This window comes from Tauraco erythrolophus, chromosome 7, assembly GCF_009769465.1.
Source record: "Tauraco erythrolophus isolate bTauEry1 chromosome 7, bTauEry1.pri, whole genome shotgun sequence".
Taxonomy (NCBI): domain Eukaryota; kingdom Metazoa; phylum Chordata; class Aves; order Musophagiformes; family Musophagidae; genus Tauraco; species Tauraco erythrolophus.
The window spans coordinates 48,519,998-48,541,004 of record NC_141471.1 but is presented as its reverse complement, the minus strand read 5'-3'; the positions used below and the strand labels follow the sequence as shown (position 1 = coordinate 48,541,004).

The 21,007-nt window shown below is 39.8% G+C and overlaps 1 protein-coding gene across 4 annotated transcripts in view; it reads right to left on the bottom strand.

Moving 5' to 3' along the window:
- Positions 1-17,423, bottom strand: part of DNAJC13 (DnaJ heat shock protein family (Hsp40) member C13) — a 57,612-nt gene extending 40,189 nt beyond the window's left edge. For all 4 annotated transcript variants that reach the window (XM_086615082.1, XM_086615081.1, XM_086615084.1 and 1 more), the window contains exons 1-11: positions 17,381-17,423; positions 9,541-9,621; positions 5,100-5,175; positions 4,594-4,743; positions 4,202-4,243; positions 2,887-3,087; positions 1,582-1,788; positions 1,405-1,500; positions 1,169-1,260; positions 209-375; positions 30-109 (exon numbers count right to left, since the gene is read on the bottom strand). In XM_086615082.1, the coding sequence (XP_086471208.1) occupies positions 30-109; positions 209-375; positions 1,169-1,260; positions 1,405-1,500; positions 1,582-1,788; positions 2,887-3,087; positions 4,202-4,243; positions 4,594-4,743; positions 5,100-5,175; positions 9,541-9,608 (1,179 nt within the window). In that variant the 5' untranslated portion in view covers positions 9,609-9,621; positions 17,381-17,423. The remainder of the gene's footprint in view (positions 1-29; positions 110-208; positions 376-1,168; positions 1,261-1,404; positions 1,501-1,581; positions 1,789-2,886; positions 3,088-4,201; positions 4,244-4,593; positions 4,744-5,099; positions 5,176-9,540; positions 9,622-17,380) is intronic.
- Positions 17,424-21,007: the final 3,584 nt, after the last annotated feature.

Sequence of the window (21,007 nt, the reverse complement as noted above, 5' to 3'; positions counted from 1 at the left end):
AAGAAGATGGGCAGAGGATTTATTCTTACATCTTGTGTAACTGCATGTAGTACCCCACTGTAGGAAATGTTAGCGTTGAACCTGAACACAGCATCTGCAAAGTTACCATCTGGAAGAAGACATAACAAAAGTTAAGTGCACAGTACCTGACTAAATATCTGTATGTTTTAAAGAGCACTATGAAGACATATAATAAGCACTGGCTTACTTGGAGGAGCAGCCAAAAACCTCAGATGAAGGCTCTCTACTTCCTCATCTACAGGCATACTGAGTAATCCCCAACGCTGGCCTTTTTGTGTGGAGGTCATTTTCACACAGACATCTCTATTACCAGAAGCTCTTACTCCATCCAACAAGCTAGCCAGGAGAGAATCTCTGGGTTGGGACAAAGACATACGAATATAATTTAGATCAGAAAAGCAATGCCAAAGAACCAAGTTACAAGAAAAAAAAGAAGAAAAAAAATATGAAGCACAGAACAAAACCCAGCAATACTTGGAATCTCTTACTAACACTGGTGCCAACAGCTACACCTCTGGAAGAAGTCACTAACTTTCAAATGTTCCTTTATTCACTGTAAGAACAGAGCCATCTTACATACAGTATAGCCAGCTGCAGCCTTTCAGTAAGGGGATCAACCTAGATTATCTGTTAATGAGTTACACATGTTGCCAGTCAATTCATCCCTGTGCTTTCTGCAAAACCTCACTTAGCAGGATTAGGCTGCATTACAACTGCAAGTGCACTCAGGGACTGTTCTGTTGGTTGTTTTAAATAGAATCATCTAAGACTATCTCAAGACAACAGCTCAAAGGGTTTACAGCCTTCACGTTTCCATATCACTTAAATTGTGCTTTCCTTCCTTATCTCAGATACACTGCTTAACCAAGTACAACATACACAGAAGAACATTGCTTTGGAGAAACAGGCTCTATCTAACTGTCCAACATCCTTACAGGTTTATCAGAAAACTTCTGGACACTTTTGCTTAAAGTTGGGATGAAGGTAAAGGGGAGAAATTTAGATCTCGTAACAAATCTTGATTTGTAAGTGGCAGACCACTAGAATAGCAAGGCTTGAGTTAAGACTTCCAAGGGTCAGAGTTTATGGAGAAACACTACAATGGGAACTTGCATTAGAATTTATAACTCACAGAAGCTCCAGTTACCTTTCTGTTGAAGAGTATTTCCGAATTTGTCCTTTGATAAATTCAATGGTAAAAAGCTGGGGATTTTCACAGTCACACACTATGGCAAATACCTAAAAATAAGAATCACATTCATGAAGCAGTGTTATTTATCTACTCTACAAATTAAGGCCATCTTATGTAAGCTACCAAAATTGTACTATTATCACCTTTTAGGTCTTCTATTTGAAGAAGTACTGAGAAAGGTTGCCTCTTACCTCGCCTAAAGGTTTCAAAGTTGCAATATTATAGGTAGCTGGATCTCGCTCAACTAAGCAAGCTTCTGTAAGAGCTAGTACTCTTTTCACAGGTTCCTTAAAAAAAAAAAGCATGTTAGGAAAGAGAAAACTTCACACTTAAAAAGGGACCAAGTAAGTTCAGTTTGATACCCTTACCAAGTGTCTGGGTGTTATTTTTTGAACAACAAACTCTGCTAAAGATGTTACAGATTCATCATTGCTGTATTTTCCAAAGCGAAGATTCAAGTATTGCTCAAACTCTAGGGATTCCTTCCTTATCCGCAGAGAGATACCTATAAAGTTGCCAGCATGCTCTATTGCACTTTTGATAATTTCCTCCCTCTGCTCAGATGCAAACAGATGCTGCAAGTTTTGACAAGAAAAAAACAAAAACAAAAACAAGTGAAAAACATGGCATAGCTCAAGAAACCACGGTTCCACAGTAATCCTCCACTATATATCCAACAGTAGAGAATCTTCCCAGCAGCTGGGCTTGCCTCAGCTAAGTGCATGGTATAAAGAGAAGAGATTCATTACACAAGAGATCCACTATTAAGTTTACATTTGCCTTTCAAAAAAAAAAAATCTATAGCAGCTATTCCTAAAGGATAACCTGCTATACATTAGCACGTTATTAAAGGTCTGCATAACCTGCCTGTCCACCCTTGGCAACAGATCCTGACAGCCTGGCAGGAGTGAGAATCCAGAGAACCACAGTGGTAGCTCCAGCTGCTATCTGTAAAGGCTGCTGTCCAGCCTTGCTAGGCAAGGTTAGGGCAGCTCCAGAGAATCAATTATATACTGCTAGTTTTATGCCAGAGAAAAGTATGCTGCAGTACAAAATATGTGGAAACCCTGATCTAGAGAACAAAGCCCTATTTTGCTAGTAGTGACTGAGGTAGGTATATTTACCTTTGTAACCATGAATTAAGTCCTAAAGATTCATTTCAGCTGCTTGCAGTATAGTACACAGAAACCCTTCTAAGATTTGAAACCAACATTACACTGCAGTTACTTCTGAAGCAAAGCTGAGGAATATCAGATCACAGGCCTAAAAGGAAGCATCATCACTGATTGATCTATTTCTGAACAGAATCCCTCCATCAGTTAGGGAGATTAGTAATACTGCCTGTCACTTCTGTAACTCTGAGAAGTATCAGGAAACTCCATGACAACGTTGCATTCATATTCACTACCCAAATATATATAACCAGATGTTTTGTGCTCTCTAGTTTTCAAACACACAATAAACGAAAAACCCCCACATATTGCACTCAAATGTTTTAATTAACTTCCTGTGGAAAAGAGGGTTTAAAACCTGTCAATGAGCCTTTGAGGCTCCACAGCTGGGTTTAAAAGATACACATACATACAACTCAATTTGAGTTGAAGCTTCATTATTAAACATGCAGCTATAAACATCCTAAGCAACATACCCAGATGTTTTGTTTTAGTACTCACCAATCTACTAAATCCTCCATAGAGGATACAGAAGCCTCCCTGATAGCCAGCAATATCAACAAAGCCTTCAATGTTTCTGTAGTCATAGGAGCACAGGACTTTATTTGTTGCAGGATCAATTTGGTCAATACCTCCAGGAGTCACTTCCAGAATCACAGGTTTCCTCGTATCACTCCAGTGATGTTTATAGCAGTTATACCTCTGCAGAGAAAGCTACTTTTAGACATCTACACACACACTCCTCTACTATACAGCAACAGTTCTTTTCCAATCTAGTAAGCAGCGTGGGTGTAAAGTTCAAAAGATTATATAATTTACCTTAACGCTCTTACCTATGTTAAGAACACTGTGAATCAAAGGAAAATAGCTGTTCACTGACAAGAAGTCACAGCTTAAACAATGCATTTTGGAAAGAGAACACCAATCCCAAAACAGCCACTCAAAGGGAGTAAAAGTTTCTCTTGCTGCAGAAGGTGGTCTACTCACAGACTATGTGCACTGTGGTTAGACAAGGAAACAGCTATTGCACCAAATGCTGTTATTCAGGTAATCAAGACTAAATTAAGGTAAATTTATTACTATAGTGCAAACTTTATCTCCTGCAGTCATACTTCATTACAAGTACAGACTTACTGAAACCAGCAAGAGTTAGGTCTGTTCTGAACTACAGCAAAACAAAGGAGACCGCCATATTCCAGCAGCGTTGCTATGTTCATCACTGAAGATTTATTCTATGCAATACTTTAAGTCACTTTAAGTGCTTTCTTCTGTGTCCAGAAGACAAAAACAAAGTCCAGCTCTGTATACTGCCTCACTTATTACTATATTACCAAGATTCATTAAATGGCAATCTTGTCTTTAATCTGACCTACAGAAATCCTGCTAGGAAACAAATATTCCCACATTAAGTGTTCAGGATGTTATGCAGAAAACTATTTAGAGTTCGAAATTAAAACACTGGAAGCAGTAAACATTGAATAATAAATCAAAGCTTATGCTCTTCTTCTTCCTTCTCTCCAAATAAGAACTGCATCTATTTGGCAAAGCAGTAACATTCAGAGTCTTTAAGTGTACCACCACAAAGCTCAGGCCAAGTGAAAAGAACTCAAATATTCTACTGTGGAAAAGGTTCCCATGGCTTTTGAACAAACTCTTAATTTTTCTTTTCTCAGAGGAAGACTTCAAATCCAAATTTACAAAAGCTATTTTAGGTAATGCATATAGCACAAGCATAACATACAGGAACACAGTAGAAGTTTAAGTCTTCGGATTATTTCATTAAACTGCACATGATCCAGACAAGCCAGACACTTACCCGTCCTGTGATTTTTCCTTCCGAGAAGTCTGTCCTGAATCTCTGTTTTTTTAAAAAAGTTAATCATGAATGAATTCAAATATGATAGCCAGTCTATTCAGAAAAATCTACATTTAAGCTCCGTTTTAAGGGGCTTGAACTAAGTCTCCTTGAAGACTCATCATTCCACTGCAGTTTAATATATTCAGTATTTGTAGCTTTACTTGCTGTTTAAGCATCATGCAATAGTTGCTGCAACCTGACACTACATCAAGTACATTAAAAGAACAGCTCAAAAGACAACTTGCTTTCCTACTTTTTAGGTAAGAAAAGAAAGCTTAGTCAACTACGACAAATGGTAATGATAACCAAGTACTTACTGCTTGCTTGAACAAAAAAAATAAAAATCTTACCAGTGCCTCTGTAAGGAGTTCTGTTCTGTGCTCTGTGGAAAACTTAAGAGTTTCGGACTTTTTTCCGCTCCCTTTGCGAAAAGTGAGACTAAATTCTGTTCCTTGTCCTTTTCCAACAGGAGAAATACTACAGATATCTCCATAAGGCCACTAAACAATTGAAAGTAATTAGGTTATACGGTTAGTAATTTTAAACCTGCATCTCCTCCATTCGAAAACCCTGAGTACTTATAACAACTGAGTAGATGTAATGAGACAATGCTACGTGACAGCTTTAGCTTAAGCTTCCTGTTTGATACTCTGCAAAGTAAGAAAGTGTCCTGACTCCCTTCAGAGACATAGCCTTACAGCGATCAAACTTATCCAGTTCACTCAGAACAGCACACCCAAAAGCAACTTGTTGGCCAATAAAGATAATTTCTGGAGACTAAACGCAACCCTTCACTCTGGATGGTGAACATGTCAGAAATAAACTCAAAATAGCCCTGTCCAAAAATGACAGTTACCTGATTTGTAACTTCTAGCGTGTTGGGGTTGTAAGTGGTGATGGCATGGGTTCCAACTGAAAAGACTCGCTTATACCTAGAATACAGAAGAATATTAATTCCTCCAGAAGTCACTGAAAAACCCTGTTGAACAGCAAAAATTATGTTAAGAAGCTATAAGCAAGTCAGTGTTAGGAATTTTCTTTGTTGATTTGTCAGTTTGCAGATTATTCTTATAATATGTCAAGCTCCTCCATTCTATATATCCATAAAGGGGGCATACAAGTTAAACACTACTAAATTTATTTCCTTATGCATATCTTTTCCTACATTATTGGCTAAGTCAGGACTAAAGACTCTTGGAACTTGCACTGGAAGGGACAACCAGACCAGAAAAAATTCTAAAAAGACTACACGGATAGGAGAAAAAAACCCCAAACATTCCTGCAATACTCTAAAGCTGTCTCAGTTGTAATATGAAGTAGTCCAGTTTACACACCTGGTCACAATACTCTAACAAGAAAGTATTACTATAGTCAAACCTAATTTTCTTCATCTTGAGGAAAACTAAGACTACTAAACTTAGAAAGACTCAGATCCCTAAAGCTATAGTTCAATACTCAGCTAGTCATTGTACATCAATATCAGGTATGTTAACTGCCATAGTGCTTAACGAACAGCTGTAGCAAGGTAGTTGCTTGCCTTTCAGGCATATCAGAAACAAGCAGCAGTGAGCTAAAGCTAAGAAATTTAGTTGCATCAAGTAGGAAATGGAAGCGCTACTGCGGTTTCATTTCCTAGACAATCTTCACAGCATACCTTGAACCACCTATTTATTCAGAGACTATTTACCTATTTCTGAATCAGAAATTTTTGCAACGTAACTAACCAGAGTTTGAAACAGCAGATTATTACTAACCCCTTACTACTTGTACAAACTTCTTGTTCTAGGGTGCTTCTATCTGAAATCAGTCCTGCCCAGAAAGCCAAGCCAGACCTGAACCAAAGCAATTCTAGTAACTATTCTCTGACCAAAGAAACAGGATCTGAACAGGGATGCCTTTCTTGAACTTGAACCAAATAAAAACACTTTGGCTAGCTGTCCATGTTAAAACTGATTCAGTGTAGCAACTTAAGCTTCAGTTCTGGGAAAAGCATGGGTTTGCTAAGGAAGAGGAGGTTAGGCTCATTCAGATGGCTGACTGACTAATCTGGATGCATGCCAGACTAGACACCACATCAAGAAGCCAGTGTTTCTTCCCTCTTTCTCTGCATTCCTATGTTGCAGTCCCTTCTCTCTCTCACTTGCCAGGTGTGCAGCACAAGCCATCATTTCTGTATAAGGTCAAACTTTGCACATGCTTCAGATACATTCCCAGCTGCACCTTCATGTTACTTGGCCCGTTCTTCCTTCTCTCATAATAGCAAGGCCAAGAGTATCTGTCGCAAACAGTTAACCTCACAAACCTCATTCCCTACCATTTTCCATTATTACTCAAAAAAACTGGTGCAAGTTCAAGCCATTACTGGCCCAGAGGTGTTTATCCAGGAATTAAAGCAAGTGCTTATTCTCTTCAAAGCTTAGAAAAATCTGTAATACTGAAGTGACCTGCCACCTTAAAGATGTTTCATCTAATTGAAAAACTTATTTGTTCCTTTACCTGGTTGAATTTTCCTTATTTAAGATACAAGTCAAGAGAAGTCGTAGTAATAAAGCAGAACATTTGAAGTTACTCTAGTTACTAATAATTCCACTATATTCAGTCTGTCAAAGACGCTCCAATTCTTAGATCATAAAAAAATGCTTTGAACAAACCAACTGTTCCCTTTCCTCTTGTTGCACAATTTAGGTTGGCATTCTATCTTTTATATGATTTACAAATAAGGCTGTTCTAAAGAACTTAAACTTATCACAAGTAATCAAGCACTTCTACTTGTTTAAAGTTTTGTTTACTCAACGTACTAAAGAGCTTCACAGTGATTTGTGGCAGAATAAGGATCTACAATGATCCTACAAAATTGAAGATCAGCTTCAAAACATTATAGTCCCTTCCTTTTCTCCCCTCACGCTCAAGCCAGTATTTCAAGATCTAGGAAGCATATTTATTATGCAGTATTCTTAATATGTGATGTGACAAGAAGCACAAGGCAGAACGACAGATTTACAGAGTTACTGTTTCCTTCATCTCCTCTCCCTAGGCAAATTCAGGAGCCCCAAGTCTTGTCGCATGAACAGAGCAGACTGAGAAGTCAGTTCTCACACATGGCCTAAACATATTCTTGTCCAGAACTTCACCTTTAAATATGTAGAAAGGTATTTATACCTCCAGGCCTTGGAGACTATACCACTAATTATCTCTCAAACTACTCTGCTATACAGTCTAATGCAGGCTGTTTTGAGAAGAATTTGAAGCAAATGTCCTCTTCCCAGCAAAAAGGCTATTGCCTATTCACTGGTTTCTCTGAAGCACTGTAGAAGTCAGAAATTATACTACCCCCCCCGCCCCGGGATGAACCTGTTAGACAAATTTTATACCACCACAAGCAGAAAGACAGTGTTTATTAATTTTACAAAACTACAGATCAACACTGGAGCATCATCATCTGTATTACTAGGAAATATTAAGTGCCATGCACACAGCCCAGCAAAGTGACAAATCATACGAATAGGCAAAGTGATTCAGGCTCATTTAGCACTATGCTTTAAGTTACTGGGTTGAGTTTTTTTATGTTATCCATAGATTACATGGAGAATGTATAACTAGGAACTGAGTGGACTTAAATATTCAAATATAAGTTTACTGAAAGTCATATAAGCTTCTGTTGCAACACAAGAGGCAACTACTCACTAAATACTCCTTTCCCGTTCATTATGCAAAAAGTAAAGTACCACTGAGTTTTCAAACAGCCTCTCTTTTACACTTCATAATTAGTTTGAAGCTCTATAAGACTTCATAGTTTATCAGAACACTATCGTCAAAGTTCAAGATCGTACCACTAACTTCAGCAGCCTGCATCATATAGGAACAGGCTCTTTAATGGAAGTTATTGGGTAAGAGAAGCAATCTGAGTTCTATGTATTTAAATTACACCAAGTAGCTCAAATCATATGCACATTAAATTTGCATATATGCCACAGGAACTTCAGAGGAAGAGACCAGGTGTTTTCCACTGGGCAACAGAGACTGGGATGGACAAACTGTTGCAACCTTCTACCCCAACATAGTATCTTATTACTACTAAAGTAAACAGTTTATCCACCCATGCCCACACAAATACAAACGCATGGAACTTCACTCAGGTAAGACTCAATTTACACCAGTATTGGCTAGAATTCTAATGAGGTAAAACTAAGTATTAAACTATTTCAAGTCAATCAAGAATCTGTCTTGATAGAGGAAAGGTTTTGACCTCAGACAGCTGCTCAGTCTACTCTGAACCACCCAGGGCTTTAATTTTTGCTGACAGAAAGGCAGGGAGCTCTTTGATTAGACACTGAAGAAATCTCATGATTCTTCAAAGCACAATTAAGAAATATCTGTGACTGCCACTCCTTGCAATCCCATCCTGTCTTTCCCAGCATTCCCAATCTTTGACAGGAAGAATTCATGAAGTATCTTTCAGTAGACAGCCAAAAAAAGCTAGTCTCAACTTACTGGTGAGATTCAGACATCAGCTCTCACTATTACCACTAGAATAAAGCAGTACTCATGCTCCTGAGGTGCAGATAACATACCCTCTTTGTTCTGTTGATGCTCATGTAGCAAGGAAAAAAATCCCAGTTCCACAGCACTACTATGCATTCGAGAAGGAACAATGGGTAAGAATACCAAAGAAAGTCCTATGAAGCTTTAAGTGGTGTGTATAACAGCTGACTTCAAACACAATGTAACAGGTATCAGTTATAATAGTTTAATGCATAGTTTTATTAGAAGTTCTCTAGCTTTTGCAGACAGAAGCATCAGTGAAAATTTATTTTTAGATTCAAGACCTGCATTAGGGAAGAATTTTACTTCTAGCAACGGAAGTCTTCAAATAATCTCAGTTACTAGTTTAACTTATATTCTCTTACACAATATGTCAAGCATATATGTGGACTAGTGACTCTCATCTATTACAGTACATAAGACATTACTCCTCCAAGAACTCATTCTGAGAAGAAACGTTTCCACTTTCAAATTAGTGCTTTATATAGTAAGTTCAAGAGACTCAGAAGCTGAGTAAGTCAGGTGGTCCGTTTCAGAGCTACACTGAAGTGTAGTAACGTGCAGAGGAAGGCTAAAACGCAATGTATAAAGTCCAAGTTGATTCTAGTGAAGATACATTCAGTTCAGCGACTGAGCAGTAGGAGACTTTAGTTCAATTTTCATCCATCAATACAGGAACTATACAGTTAAATTCAATAACAGAGAGGAGAAATGTCACACAAAATATCAAAAAAAACACCAAACTTTAAACTTACTTTCCTCTCCATGAATGTTTTGTTGTGTAGAAACAAGCAAGATCTCTGTTTTCTCTAATTATATTCATTCTGTGCCAAGACCTGAAAACAAAAGAGACATCCTGTTAGTACTCATGATTTTCATTTAAAACCAAGTTCACTAATCATCAATACGCTTCAAGACAAAAAGACTTTGTTTTTAAACACTCGAGGCACTGCTTTGTCAATTCCACACAAAAAAAGTATTAGGAATACTTATGTTATCAAACAATGCATGGACTAAGTTGCACACAGAGTTGAACATGAAATATTTGCCATATTATTGCAAATAGCACTACTTTTGCTGCACCTCTGCACATTCAGATTCGAGTGTATTTTATGTCATCGCCAGAACGCTTAACTTCTGACAATTTTATAATGTAAAAATGATTTGAGTACCCTGCATCTGTAACTCCAGCTAAGCCAGATTCCTATTGCCATTTAAAAAAAAAAAAAAAAAAAAAACAAACCAAAAACACCAAACCACAAAAACACAGCAAAGACATATCTGGATAGATAACAGCTTATTTTTCAGTCTGAAATGGAATTTGAAGTTGAGAAACTTATTAGCCAAGCATTGTGATTACAGAGCTGACTAAGTACCCTTTCTGTGCTGTAAAAGTTTAAGCAATCTCATCACTAACATCCCGACATGCTTACTTCACGCAGGAATACCTATTCCCTAAACACGTGCAGGAATCTAGGGAAACTTACCCAGAACTGCTTGTGTGGATCCCCGCTTTAGGGGCTAAGTTCTAAGGAATGCTTCTGAACACTAAATACCATCTTCCATGGTTGAAACCGATACATGTTGAGTACTGAGGAAATGAACTTCCCTTTTCTATCACTTTGCTGTTATTACATATTCAAGGCACTTAAGTGGATGCAGGCTGATAAAGTTGCAAGAGTGAAGTTGTCACTCTCAGTTTACTGCTACAGCATTAGTTTTCTCTTCGAACATGTTAAAACAGGCTTCCCTGCTCTCAATTACAGACCAGTGCTACTTTTAGGTTCACACCATTAATGTGGTGGTATCCACTAAACATTACAGTCAAGCAGCTAATCTGCAAGAATTCATACTCATAGCTTGTCTGAAGCAACATTAAACCAGTCCCAGTCGGTACCCCACTGAAAGTTAGACTACAACCCCAGTTATCTTTTTACATTCAGCTAACTCTACATTTGATTTGGCAAAGGAAGATCTCTCATTTTGAGATAACTTGTAACATTAGTTCATTGCTAATTTCTGCCCTATACAACTTCGGGCTATTTTCTTTCTGAGCAACCAACTGTAGCAGTTATGTAGTAATGAACATGAAGAACGGATAGCCTAACCGAAATGAACTTGAGAATTCCTTCCCTCAGGAGAAGAACCAGCACAAGCACCACTACCTACTGAAGAGAACTTGTGGCACTGCCTCTGGAAAAAGAGAAAACAAGTATTTATATATACACCAATGACTCAATCTTTGAATCAAATTTTCAGAGTTAATACCTCATTGACTTGTGGCAAGTTAAATTCTCCAAATCTGTTTTTTTGGAAACAGTTTCCTGAGGGGTAAGATATTCAACAGTATTGTCCCTGAAGTTTTCTATTTTGACTAGTTTAAGAACTATGTTGTATTATTACTGCCTAGATAAGCACCAGAACAGTACACTCTGTTTGTCCAAACTACACAGATCTTACTCTACAGTAGCACACTTTAGATCTGATAATTTTGTGGTTTAAAGTTATCTTTCAGAACAACATGCCAGATACGTTTGACACTGTCCCACATGACATACTTGTCTCTAAAATGGAGAGACACGGATTTGACAGATGGACCACTCGGTGGATAAAGAACTGGCTGGATGGTCGCACTCAAAGAGTTGTGGCCAATGGTTCAATGTCTACATGGAGACCAGTGTCAAGCAGTGTTCCTCAGGGGTCTGTTCTGGGTCCAGTGCTCTTCAACATCTTTGTCAGCGACATGGATGACAGCATTGAGTGCACCCTCAGTAAGTTTGCCGACGACACCAAGCTGTGTGGTGCCGTGGACTCACTTGAGGGAAGAGATGCCATCCAGAGGGACCTTGATAGGCTTGAGAAATGGGCCAGTGCAAACTGCATGAGCTTCAACGAGTCAAAATGCAAGGACCTTCACCTGAGTCGGGCCAATCCTAGGCACAAATACAAACTGGGCACAGAGTGGGTTGAGAGTAGCCCTGAAGAGAAGGATTTGGGGGTGTTTATAGATAAGAAGCTCAACATGAGCTGGCAGTGCGCTCATGCAGCCCAGGTGGCCAACCGCATCCTGGGATGTATCAAGAGAAGCATGGTCAGCAGGTCAAGAGAGGTGATTCTCCCCCTTTACACTGCTCTTGTGAGACGCCACCTTGAATACTGCATCCAGTTCTGGTGTCCCCACCATAAGAGAGACATAGATCTGTTGAAGCGTGTTCAGAGGAAGGCCACAAAGATGATCCAGGGACAGGAGCGCCTCTGCTACGAGGACAGGTTGCGGGAGCTGGGACTGTTCAGCCTTGAAAAGAGAAGACTTCAGGGGGACCTAATAGCTGCCTTCCAATACCTGAAAGGAACCTACAGGTATGCTGGGGAGGGACTTTACAAGAGTGTCCACAGATAGGACAAGAGGAAATGGGTTTAAGTTGAAGGAGAACAGATTTAGATTAGATCTTAGGAAGAAATTCTTCAGTACGAGGGTGGTGAGACCTTGGAATAGATCGCCCAGAGAAGTTGTGGATGCCTCCTCCCTGGAAGTGTTCAAGGCCAGGTTGGACAGAGCCTTGAGTAGCCTGATCTAGGTGAGAGGTGTCCCTGCCCATGACAGGGAGGTTGGATTAGATGATCTCTAAGGTCCCTTCCAGACTATGCCATTCTATGATACTCAATCTTCATACCTCCCTTTTTAAGCTGTTTTCTTGACATTGACTAACGTATTAGTAAAAATAAAATAAAAGGCTTATGACAAGACTAGCTCCACTAAGTATAGGATTATAAGATCTATTTATCTGTAATTCCGGTTTCGACAACACCAGACTCTTCTGAACAGGTCTACTAGGTCTCCCAGATCTGAACACCACCAGCTCTGTAACATATTTAAAGCAAGATGTTCTCACACTTGCAAACATCAAGTCTTAACACTAAAACAAGAGACACTCGTTTATGAACTACCAGTAGCTTCCATTAATTTTAACACCAGCATCTAACTAGATTCAGGATACTGATACATGAAGTATTGTACATGCAGCAGAAGTGACAAATTCACTAGACTGCTTTTTTGTTTAGATTAAAACCATTAAAACCATTAAGCTTTGTTGCTTCTGGACAGTGACTGTAACTCTCTCTCCCATTGAGAAGGCTAGCACAGAGGCAATACACGCCAAAATCTAGTAACAATTCTCGTACACATTTTCCTGCAGTTTAACAGAGAACAAAGCTGACAATAGCCTAGTGTTCTGAGCTGCTATGTTTAAGTCCAGCAATAATTTTTCAGTTGTCTTTGGTTCCACACAAAGGGCAAGATGTGAAACACTGTAATTTTAGTACCTGAGACAGTATAACCACTGACTTCGCAGAGCACATCAGGTTTTATTATTAATCAAATTTAGCCATATTGCCAGTGTAAACTATAGCTGCCTGCTTAGTCATATCATATTAATTTCCCAAAATAAGACATTCTTGTCACCTTTACCTCTTCCTCCTGTATTCAAGAGACCTTTAAAAAGTTGACTGACTTGACACAAAAAAGGAGTTAAATTCTATTTCACTCATAAAAGCGTCCAGGACAATAAGGCCCCAATTTTAATGGTCATCTTAGTGTCCTGGGGTATCTCGTAATACAAAAATCACAACTTCAAAGGTTATTTCGAACACATTGCAGCACAGCCATTGGATATCCCATACTCATGGCCTTCAAACGTTTAATACTAGAGAAACACCTAGTCCAGTTTTCCTATTTCTACTGGAGCAGAGGCAACAAGTACCTTGAAAGTAGCAGTTTATAAACTTGTTTCATCTGGTTGAGAGAGAGAACATGATGAATGCAAAGTATATTCAAATAATTTGAGGTTCTTGCAAGCAAAATACTGTCCATGACTTGCAACTTCTTTTGAGAGCTTAAGTAAAGCATTCCCCCAATACCTGGGGATTTTAATTGGCTTTTTGACAAGAGAGAAGTTCAGCAATAATTTCCTACTTGGTTCTTGTAGTATGGCAAGTAGCAATGAAACAGCTTTTGGGGGAAGAGTTGAAACCACATTTTTGTGTGCTGTGTGTACCAGAAATAGCAACCCCTAAAATTAAAGGGCCTAAACTGTTGCCAGGACTCCCCCTGCCTCAGAGTTTAAGCTACATTAGTAGGTATATTACACAAGCTGTGTTCAAATTGCATACACTTGCCACTTTTCCATGATTTCATATTCTTCAGACAAAATTACCATCTGGGAAAACAGAACCTATTTCAGGAAACATAAGCAAGTCAGCTCAAACTAACACTTGTAGACTTAGAAACAAAGCTGTGACCTTGCAGGCAGCAAAGCAATAGGCACAGCTGTAATTACACATAACTACCCCTCAGTTTAAATTAAGTCAGAAGTTTGGACGTGGGTTCAAAGTTTACTGCAGAATTCAGATTGACTTTTTTCCTGATCATATTATTCCTCTACTATTACAAAGCTTCCATATCTTTCTTAAGTGAAGGTTTAATCTATGCTAAGGTAGCACTTCAGAGTCCCAAACAAGATTAGTATTTTATTCCACTGGGGGGAGAAGGAAGCTAAATACTGATAAGAAACAGATTTCTTAAAGGGAAGAGAAAGACAAATCCTGATGAAACCAAGATTTCTTTTTAAAAATTTATTCCAGCAAGGCTAAAACACAAACAAAGTTCACAGAAAGTCTATACAACACTGAGACAGATACTCACATCAAGTTCAAGTATGATTCTCCTGTGAGAAAGTAGACGTACCAAGAGGGACCAATTGAAAAGAAGTGAGAGCAAAGCACTGAAAAAAGGTTTTGTTAGTCTGTGGTTCTACATACCTACCTTTAGATTAAAGGTCTAGAGCCTGATTTCCAGTCATCTACTCATCTGTAGCTCTACAGGCATTATTTAAATAAATTAATTTTTCTGCACTGAAATATTTTAACTGTCTAGGTTTCACATCTGCCTCTTTCACTGCTGCGTGGACCAACCGGTAGAGTTTTGCCTTCAGATAGATTACTTTTAAACAAACACTAAATCTTTTTTTCTACCCTAAGCAGAACTCTGCTCTTAAAGTACTACAGCCTAATTAGCTGTGGAAATTGAGATTTCTTAATCTGTTGTGCAGTTCTTTTTGTAATAGGAAAAAAGATATGAGACCCACCAGATACTTAAAAGAGGATTAGTGTAACCTGCCCCAGTGACAGCAGCGTTGTCACCTTCCACAGTCCAAGACATAAACAGGCTGAGAATTTCAACCTTACTACCAGAAATAATGGTGTTGACATTAACATCCAGCTGACTGCTCTCATTCCCTCACCCAGGACAACCAGAATCTTCCACACTTGTTTTTCTCTATTCCATCTACATCAGCATTCTGCTGTATCAATGAATCGATCTGATTTGCCAGCTAGACAGGTGAGTATCAGAACAAAAGGGTTTACTCACTAATGGAGGGAAGAAAAAAGTGCTCTTTTCAGTCATAGTTTAGCCATCTTGCCATATTTCTTCAGAACATTGTTCTATTTTAAGTTTTATTAGTGAGGTAGGATAATTGTTAAGGTTTTTTTGTCACAAGAATAGTTTCTTGGAAGCAAATTGAGATGTTAAACAGTTGAAGGTTAACACTTCAAGATACAGTTGAATGCCAGCTGATTTTGTAAGTTAGTAAGCTTAACTTACTGAGCTTCAAATCACAAGTTAAAAGAAAAGTCACCTGCTCACTCTGAAACACAGATCTGGCCCCATTCTGTGATTCTTAAGACCAATCCCCAGCATACTGCTTAAAATATGGAAATACACAGTGATTCAGTCCCTCACGACAACTACACATTTGGAAACTATGAAAAATACCACATGACACTCAGAGGAGCAAGCAATACATATGAAATAAATATTTTTTAAAATTTATCCCAGCAAGGTTAAAATACAAAGTAAAGTTCCTGGAAAGTCACAGAGACACATACTCAGCTCTGAGTCTCCAAACTCTTAGAAATCTGTTGCAAGTGGAAAAAAACGACAGTAATAATGGAAAGGAGTCAGTAATTTCTGGTTAAGTGTTCTGGCACTTGGCTGTCGATAGCAGGCAGGAAGTAACCAAGATGCAGATCTGTAAACTATGGCTAGAGCCAAACATAGTTTTTACATCTGTAATACTGGTCCTGCTATTTTGAACTAAGCCATGTCAGAGTGTTTGAACAGCATCCTCCTAACTCAATTCAAAGATGAAACTTGAGTCACTAGCAGTCCGTTCAACAGCCTTCCTCCTTTTCTACGTATCTCACTACATGCAAGTGGCCTATGTAGACAATCTTCTAATTATCAAGAAAAAAATGCTTTAGCTCCAAAGAACTTAAGTTATAAAACACGGAATATTTTCTGAAATACATGTATACTACGGAGTATATAATCAGTGCTAACCAGAAACAAAGCAGCTATCTACTCAACTTCACCTTCTCAGACTCACTGCCATAGACCTTATACGTGAAAGAGCACAAGAGAAAAAAGAGAAAATACATTTCAGACTATATTAACTTCAAAAACAGCCACAAAGCAGAGAGTAAGTGCATTAATAGGAAGACTCCAAATAAACTTATATACCTGCTTCCCCGCAAGCAGCTTGCTCAAACATTCCCTTGGCTTGAGAGCATTAAGCTGAAAACAGAAAAAACCCTCACCCCTCCCGAAACTGAAGCATTAAGACAACATTTTTATAGCCCAGAGCTTGGCCCTCAGTAGAGGCACAGCTATCAAGGTGCAAGCTCCACACCACCTGACACGAAGAATCTGTCCGAAAGACTGTTGGCAGTTCACTACAGACAGAAAACCATTTAGTATGTCTACCTGTTTTGACTTTCAGAAAACAAAAAGCAAGCAAAAAGCATCCATGGGAGAAATTTTAAAAATCTTGGAAAAATAGCACATCAAGGGTAGATTTTTCTGAAAGATAGATTTAGTTCTGGTTCATGCTCTTCAGCTATACTATTACCACTCCAAAAAGAACTAAAATCTCATCTCTGTGAGAGCAAGTTTCCTCCTCATCTCTCCCACTCTTCATAAGTTATTTCCCAAAGCATCTCATGATGTTTATATTTTGATCTGAGGCCAGAAAGTGAAAAATAACACATTTTTTCTTAACGGACACACAAGTATTCTATTTAGGAAAGAGGACAAATTCTGCCCCACGGCTACAAAAGCTGCATCAGGTGCAGAGCACGTTCAGTGAAGCACCAGGCAGGTTGAGGCTAGAGAAAAACCCAGCCTCTCCTCGGAGATACAGGAAGAGAAGGGCTTGGAAGTGGCTCGTAATAAAACAGGTACCACGCCTGGGGTTCGGGGCCGGCTGCTCACCGTCCCCCGACGCCCGCCTCTCCCCGCTGCGCGGCCGGGGCAAGGAGCAGAGGGCTTTGCCGGCGGAAGCATCTGCCTCCAGGCGAACGAACGCTGCCTCCAGCCCTGCCCCCGCTCCCTCACAGCCCCAGTGGCCGGGCGCGCCCCCCACCCTCACGGCCTCGAGCAGCACCTCGGTACCTAAGGCCCCGCCTGGGGCCCTGGAAGGAGGGCAGGGGCCGCCACCTTCTTCTCCTCCTCCTCATTTCCCCGCCGCTGGGATTTACCTGGCCGGGGAGCCTGCGCTGCCCGGACCTGCCCCCACCAGCACTGCGCTTCCCGCCGCTGCCGGCGATCAGGGTGCAGGGCCACGGAGCGCAGCCCTCACCCTCCAGACGGCAGCGGCTGCACCTCTCCAACTCCCTCAGAGTCTAGAGCTGGAGGCCGCCATCTTACTTCCAGCAGCAAGACCGCCCTCTCGGCGCAGCCGCCGTCACGCCCGGGGCCGTCACGGGACGCGGTCAGCTGATATTCTCCCTCCCACCTCCCGCGGCAGCGCTTGCCTTGCCCGGCTCGTTCCGCTGAGCCGCCTCGCCCGCCTTCCTCCCGCCCCTGCTCTGCCCTGCCGGGAACCGGGCGGGGGTGCAGGATGGCTCCTTGCGCATGCGCAGAGCAGCTGGGGTGCAAAGTCCCCGTTCGCTTCGCCGTCACCTGAGGCCTCGGGAGGGCGGAGGGGCGGGCGGCCGGGCGGAGCTGGCACGCGGCGGGCGCGAGCGCGGCGTGAGGGGAGCGGCGGCGGCAGCGGCGCTGCGTGAGGCGGGTGGGGGGTTTCCCAGCGCCCTCTGTTGTATTTTAACGGAGCTTAGCCTGTGGGTCTAGGCTGGATCAGCTGGTTTGGGGCCAGTTAGTGGTTTGCTAAGTGCCCGCTCTGCCGATCGCGTGTCTGTGGGGATACGGACAGCAGCTGCAGCACTGCCAGTTTCCCATGCCTTCGGCATCCCGGTTTTTGAGACCTGGTAGTGACTTCATGCTCATCACGCGAGTATGTAGCGGATGACAGAGGTGCTGTAATTACAAAATGTTGCTAACCTGCAGCCTCCTTTTTGAGAATGAGCGTCATCAAGCCGTGAAAGGCACACTGAGCAATCAAAAAGCAAAATACGCTTCTTAATTATACGTCTTATTTGTGTCATTGTACAAATAATGTTAAATGCCGTATTAATGTTGCTGAACTACTGATTTATGTGGTTGGAGAACCACTCTCAAAAGGTGTTACAGGACTCTTAACGCTCTCCATCAACTTCCCGTGTGCCAGACTTCCCAAAGAGGTTGTAAGCTAAACTGGCATTATAACAGCTTGCCATGATCTCCTTAAAATGCCTAAAGATTGATGTAAATATTTTGAAATATGTCCCACGTTAGAACATGTGCACTTACCATGTCTCTCCTTGAAAATAGTGTTATTAAATTCTGGAAATGAAGAGGGAATTGGGGAATAAATAACAACTGGAACTAATTATCTTGGTGAAAAAAATATTATTAAACTCATGGGCGGTATATTGCTATTTTTTAATATCCTTTTCATTGTCATATAAACGATCCTTCACGTCTTGTATTTTACATAAGATATTTAAATACTAATAAGTAATTCTTTTGATAACTTTAGTCCTCTGAATCTGGCGCACTGTGGTAAAATAGCACTAATAGGAAAAAACCGTTGCTTTGGAGAAGCTGATAAATTACATTTGGTCATAGAACTTTGAGGGGGAAAAAAGACTTTATGTTTTATTAACACTAGGAATTGCTGATATCTATTTTCAGAGGAAGGTGATATGATTCAGAAGAGTTTCTTTGAGTGAATGGAAGAGTTTTTGGAGAGGCTTGGAGGGATTTTTTTTCTGTTCTTGTTGATTAGTTGGCTTGGATGAATTTTGTTCAGGGGGGTTACATTTTGTCTTGGTACTTTTTTGTGTTGTTAATATAGTTAGGTAAAACACGAGGATAGCAACAGCTTGTTAGTTAGCTTTGGTCTCACTTGAGACCAAAGAATGGCATTTACATAATGAAATTGGTGTAACAGACTAGGAATCAATATTTTCATAGCCAGATTTTAATCAGACAACATAGATTGTATTTCAACATATTTATTCAGTTCAAGCTAGTATTTCAGTAATAAACTATGTCTTTACCTGTGTATTTTCCTTTATACACTATCTCTATTTTTTGACATGCTTTTGTGTAAGTCGTGATGTTGACTTCGGTTATAATGCAGAAGAATGATAACAGGAAAGGAGGATATAGATTAAGAGTGAGAAAATATGAGAGAAAGTGGAATAATCATTTTGAAATTATTATTCAGAGAAAAAGAAAACAAGAAAGGTGTGTTTAGGGAATACAGACAGTAAGTTATGGAAATGATGTTGTACATCATGGTAAAATATCTTTCATAAATTAACATGGATCAGAATTTCATAACTTTAATTTTAAAACGTATATGAAATTATAATTGTGTGCAGAAAACAGCATTTTAATTTTCTTTGTCATTTTTTTCATGTGAGATGATACTACTGGATGTGTTTTACAGTTAGAGCCTTGTTCTGTTTGCCTAAAGGTTTGTGGAAAGCCTGGAATATAAAAATTGTATTTTTAACACCACCTTCTAGTTTTGAAGTTTACAATTTTATTTTAAAAAGCTATTAAAAAGAAAGTGAACAAAATCCTCACTCCATTAACTTCAATGACAGTTTTATTATTAGCTGGGACACGGGTAGTGTTTCACCCTTAGTTTTCCCAGTCACTTACAGAGTCAGGAGCTATATTAGAGTAATTGTCATCATTAAAATATGAATAACAAGGCACAGTTTTGATGCCTTCCTAAAGGATAAAATGTTAAGTTGCTTCAATCCGCTTTGGAGAGGTGAACTCGTCTTCATTACTTCTAGATCTTTCATCAGGAGCACTGCAAATATCAATCTGACCTTGTCAGTTTAAATACTGTCATTTGCAAAAGCGTTCAGGCCACCTCCAGTCTAGAGAGCAAGGTCTCTTCTTACCATCCAGTTATTGAAATCCAGAAGGAGTGAAGAGCTACAGTCCACTACTAAATAATTAACACTCCGCTGGCTATTTCTGTGATCAGCACCTAATCTGAAAGACTGTGGTTTAGGATGGCTGGATTCTTCAGATGCACTACAGTACAGATACAGTAGACAGCCAATGCTGGGATTCTCTGCAGCAACAGTAAATATGATGATTGTAAATATAGCCTATAACAGCCTATTTTTAAAACAAATATATTGTGATTTATAGCAATAACAAAGAACAAGTTTCTACTCAGCCTGCACGCAGCAAGCAAAGGACAAATTAACTCCCTTTCCCAGTACTGTCTCTAATGATGGGGTAGAATTTTGTGTCAGCCTTCTGAAGAAAGGAGAAATTCCTCCACTCTTCCTTGTCTTACAAGAAAATAAGTTCCTAGTAGAAATGGGAATAGTTACTTCACCTTCTTACTCACAATGTGTTTACGATGTAGGAGGTTGCAAGACCATCCACTCTGAGGCTGACTACTGTTTTTCTGCCATAAAGTGATGGGGATCTAACCAATCTTCTTAAAGATTGTGTCTAAGTGGTACACCACAGCTTAGTATAAATTTAAGATAATTAAGAGGGGAATATGCTTAAAGTCACCAGATAACAATAACAATAATACTTTGATGCCTAATTATAGGACTTGACTGATAGAGGATAATGGAAAGATTTTCAGAGGAACAAGGGGGAGGTGAGTGTACAAGTCCCATCTGAAACTAAGAAAGCAAGATGCCTCTCTCGTGAATCTTGTCACTTTTACTCCTAATTTGTTGCAGATGCCACAGTACAGATTCTGGGCATCAGACCCACGTTACTGAATCAGTCTT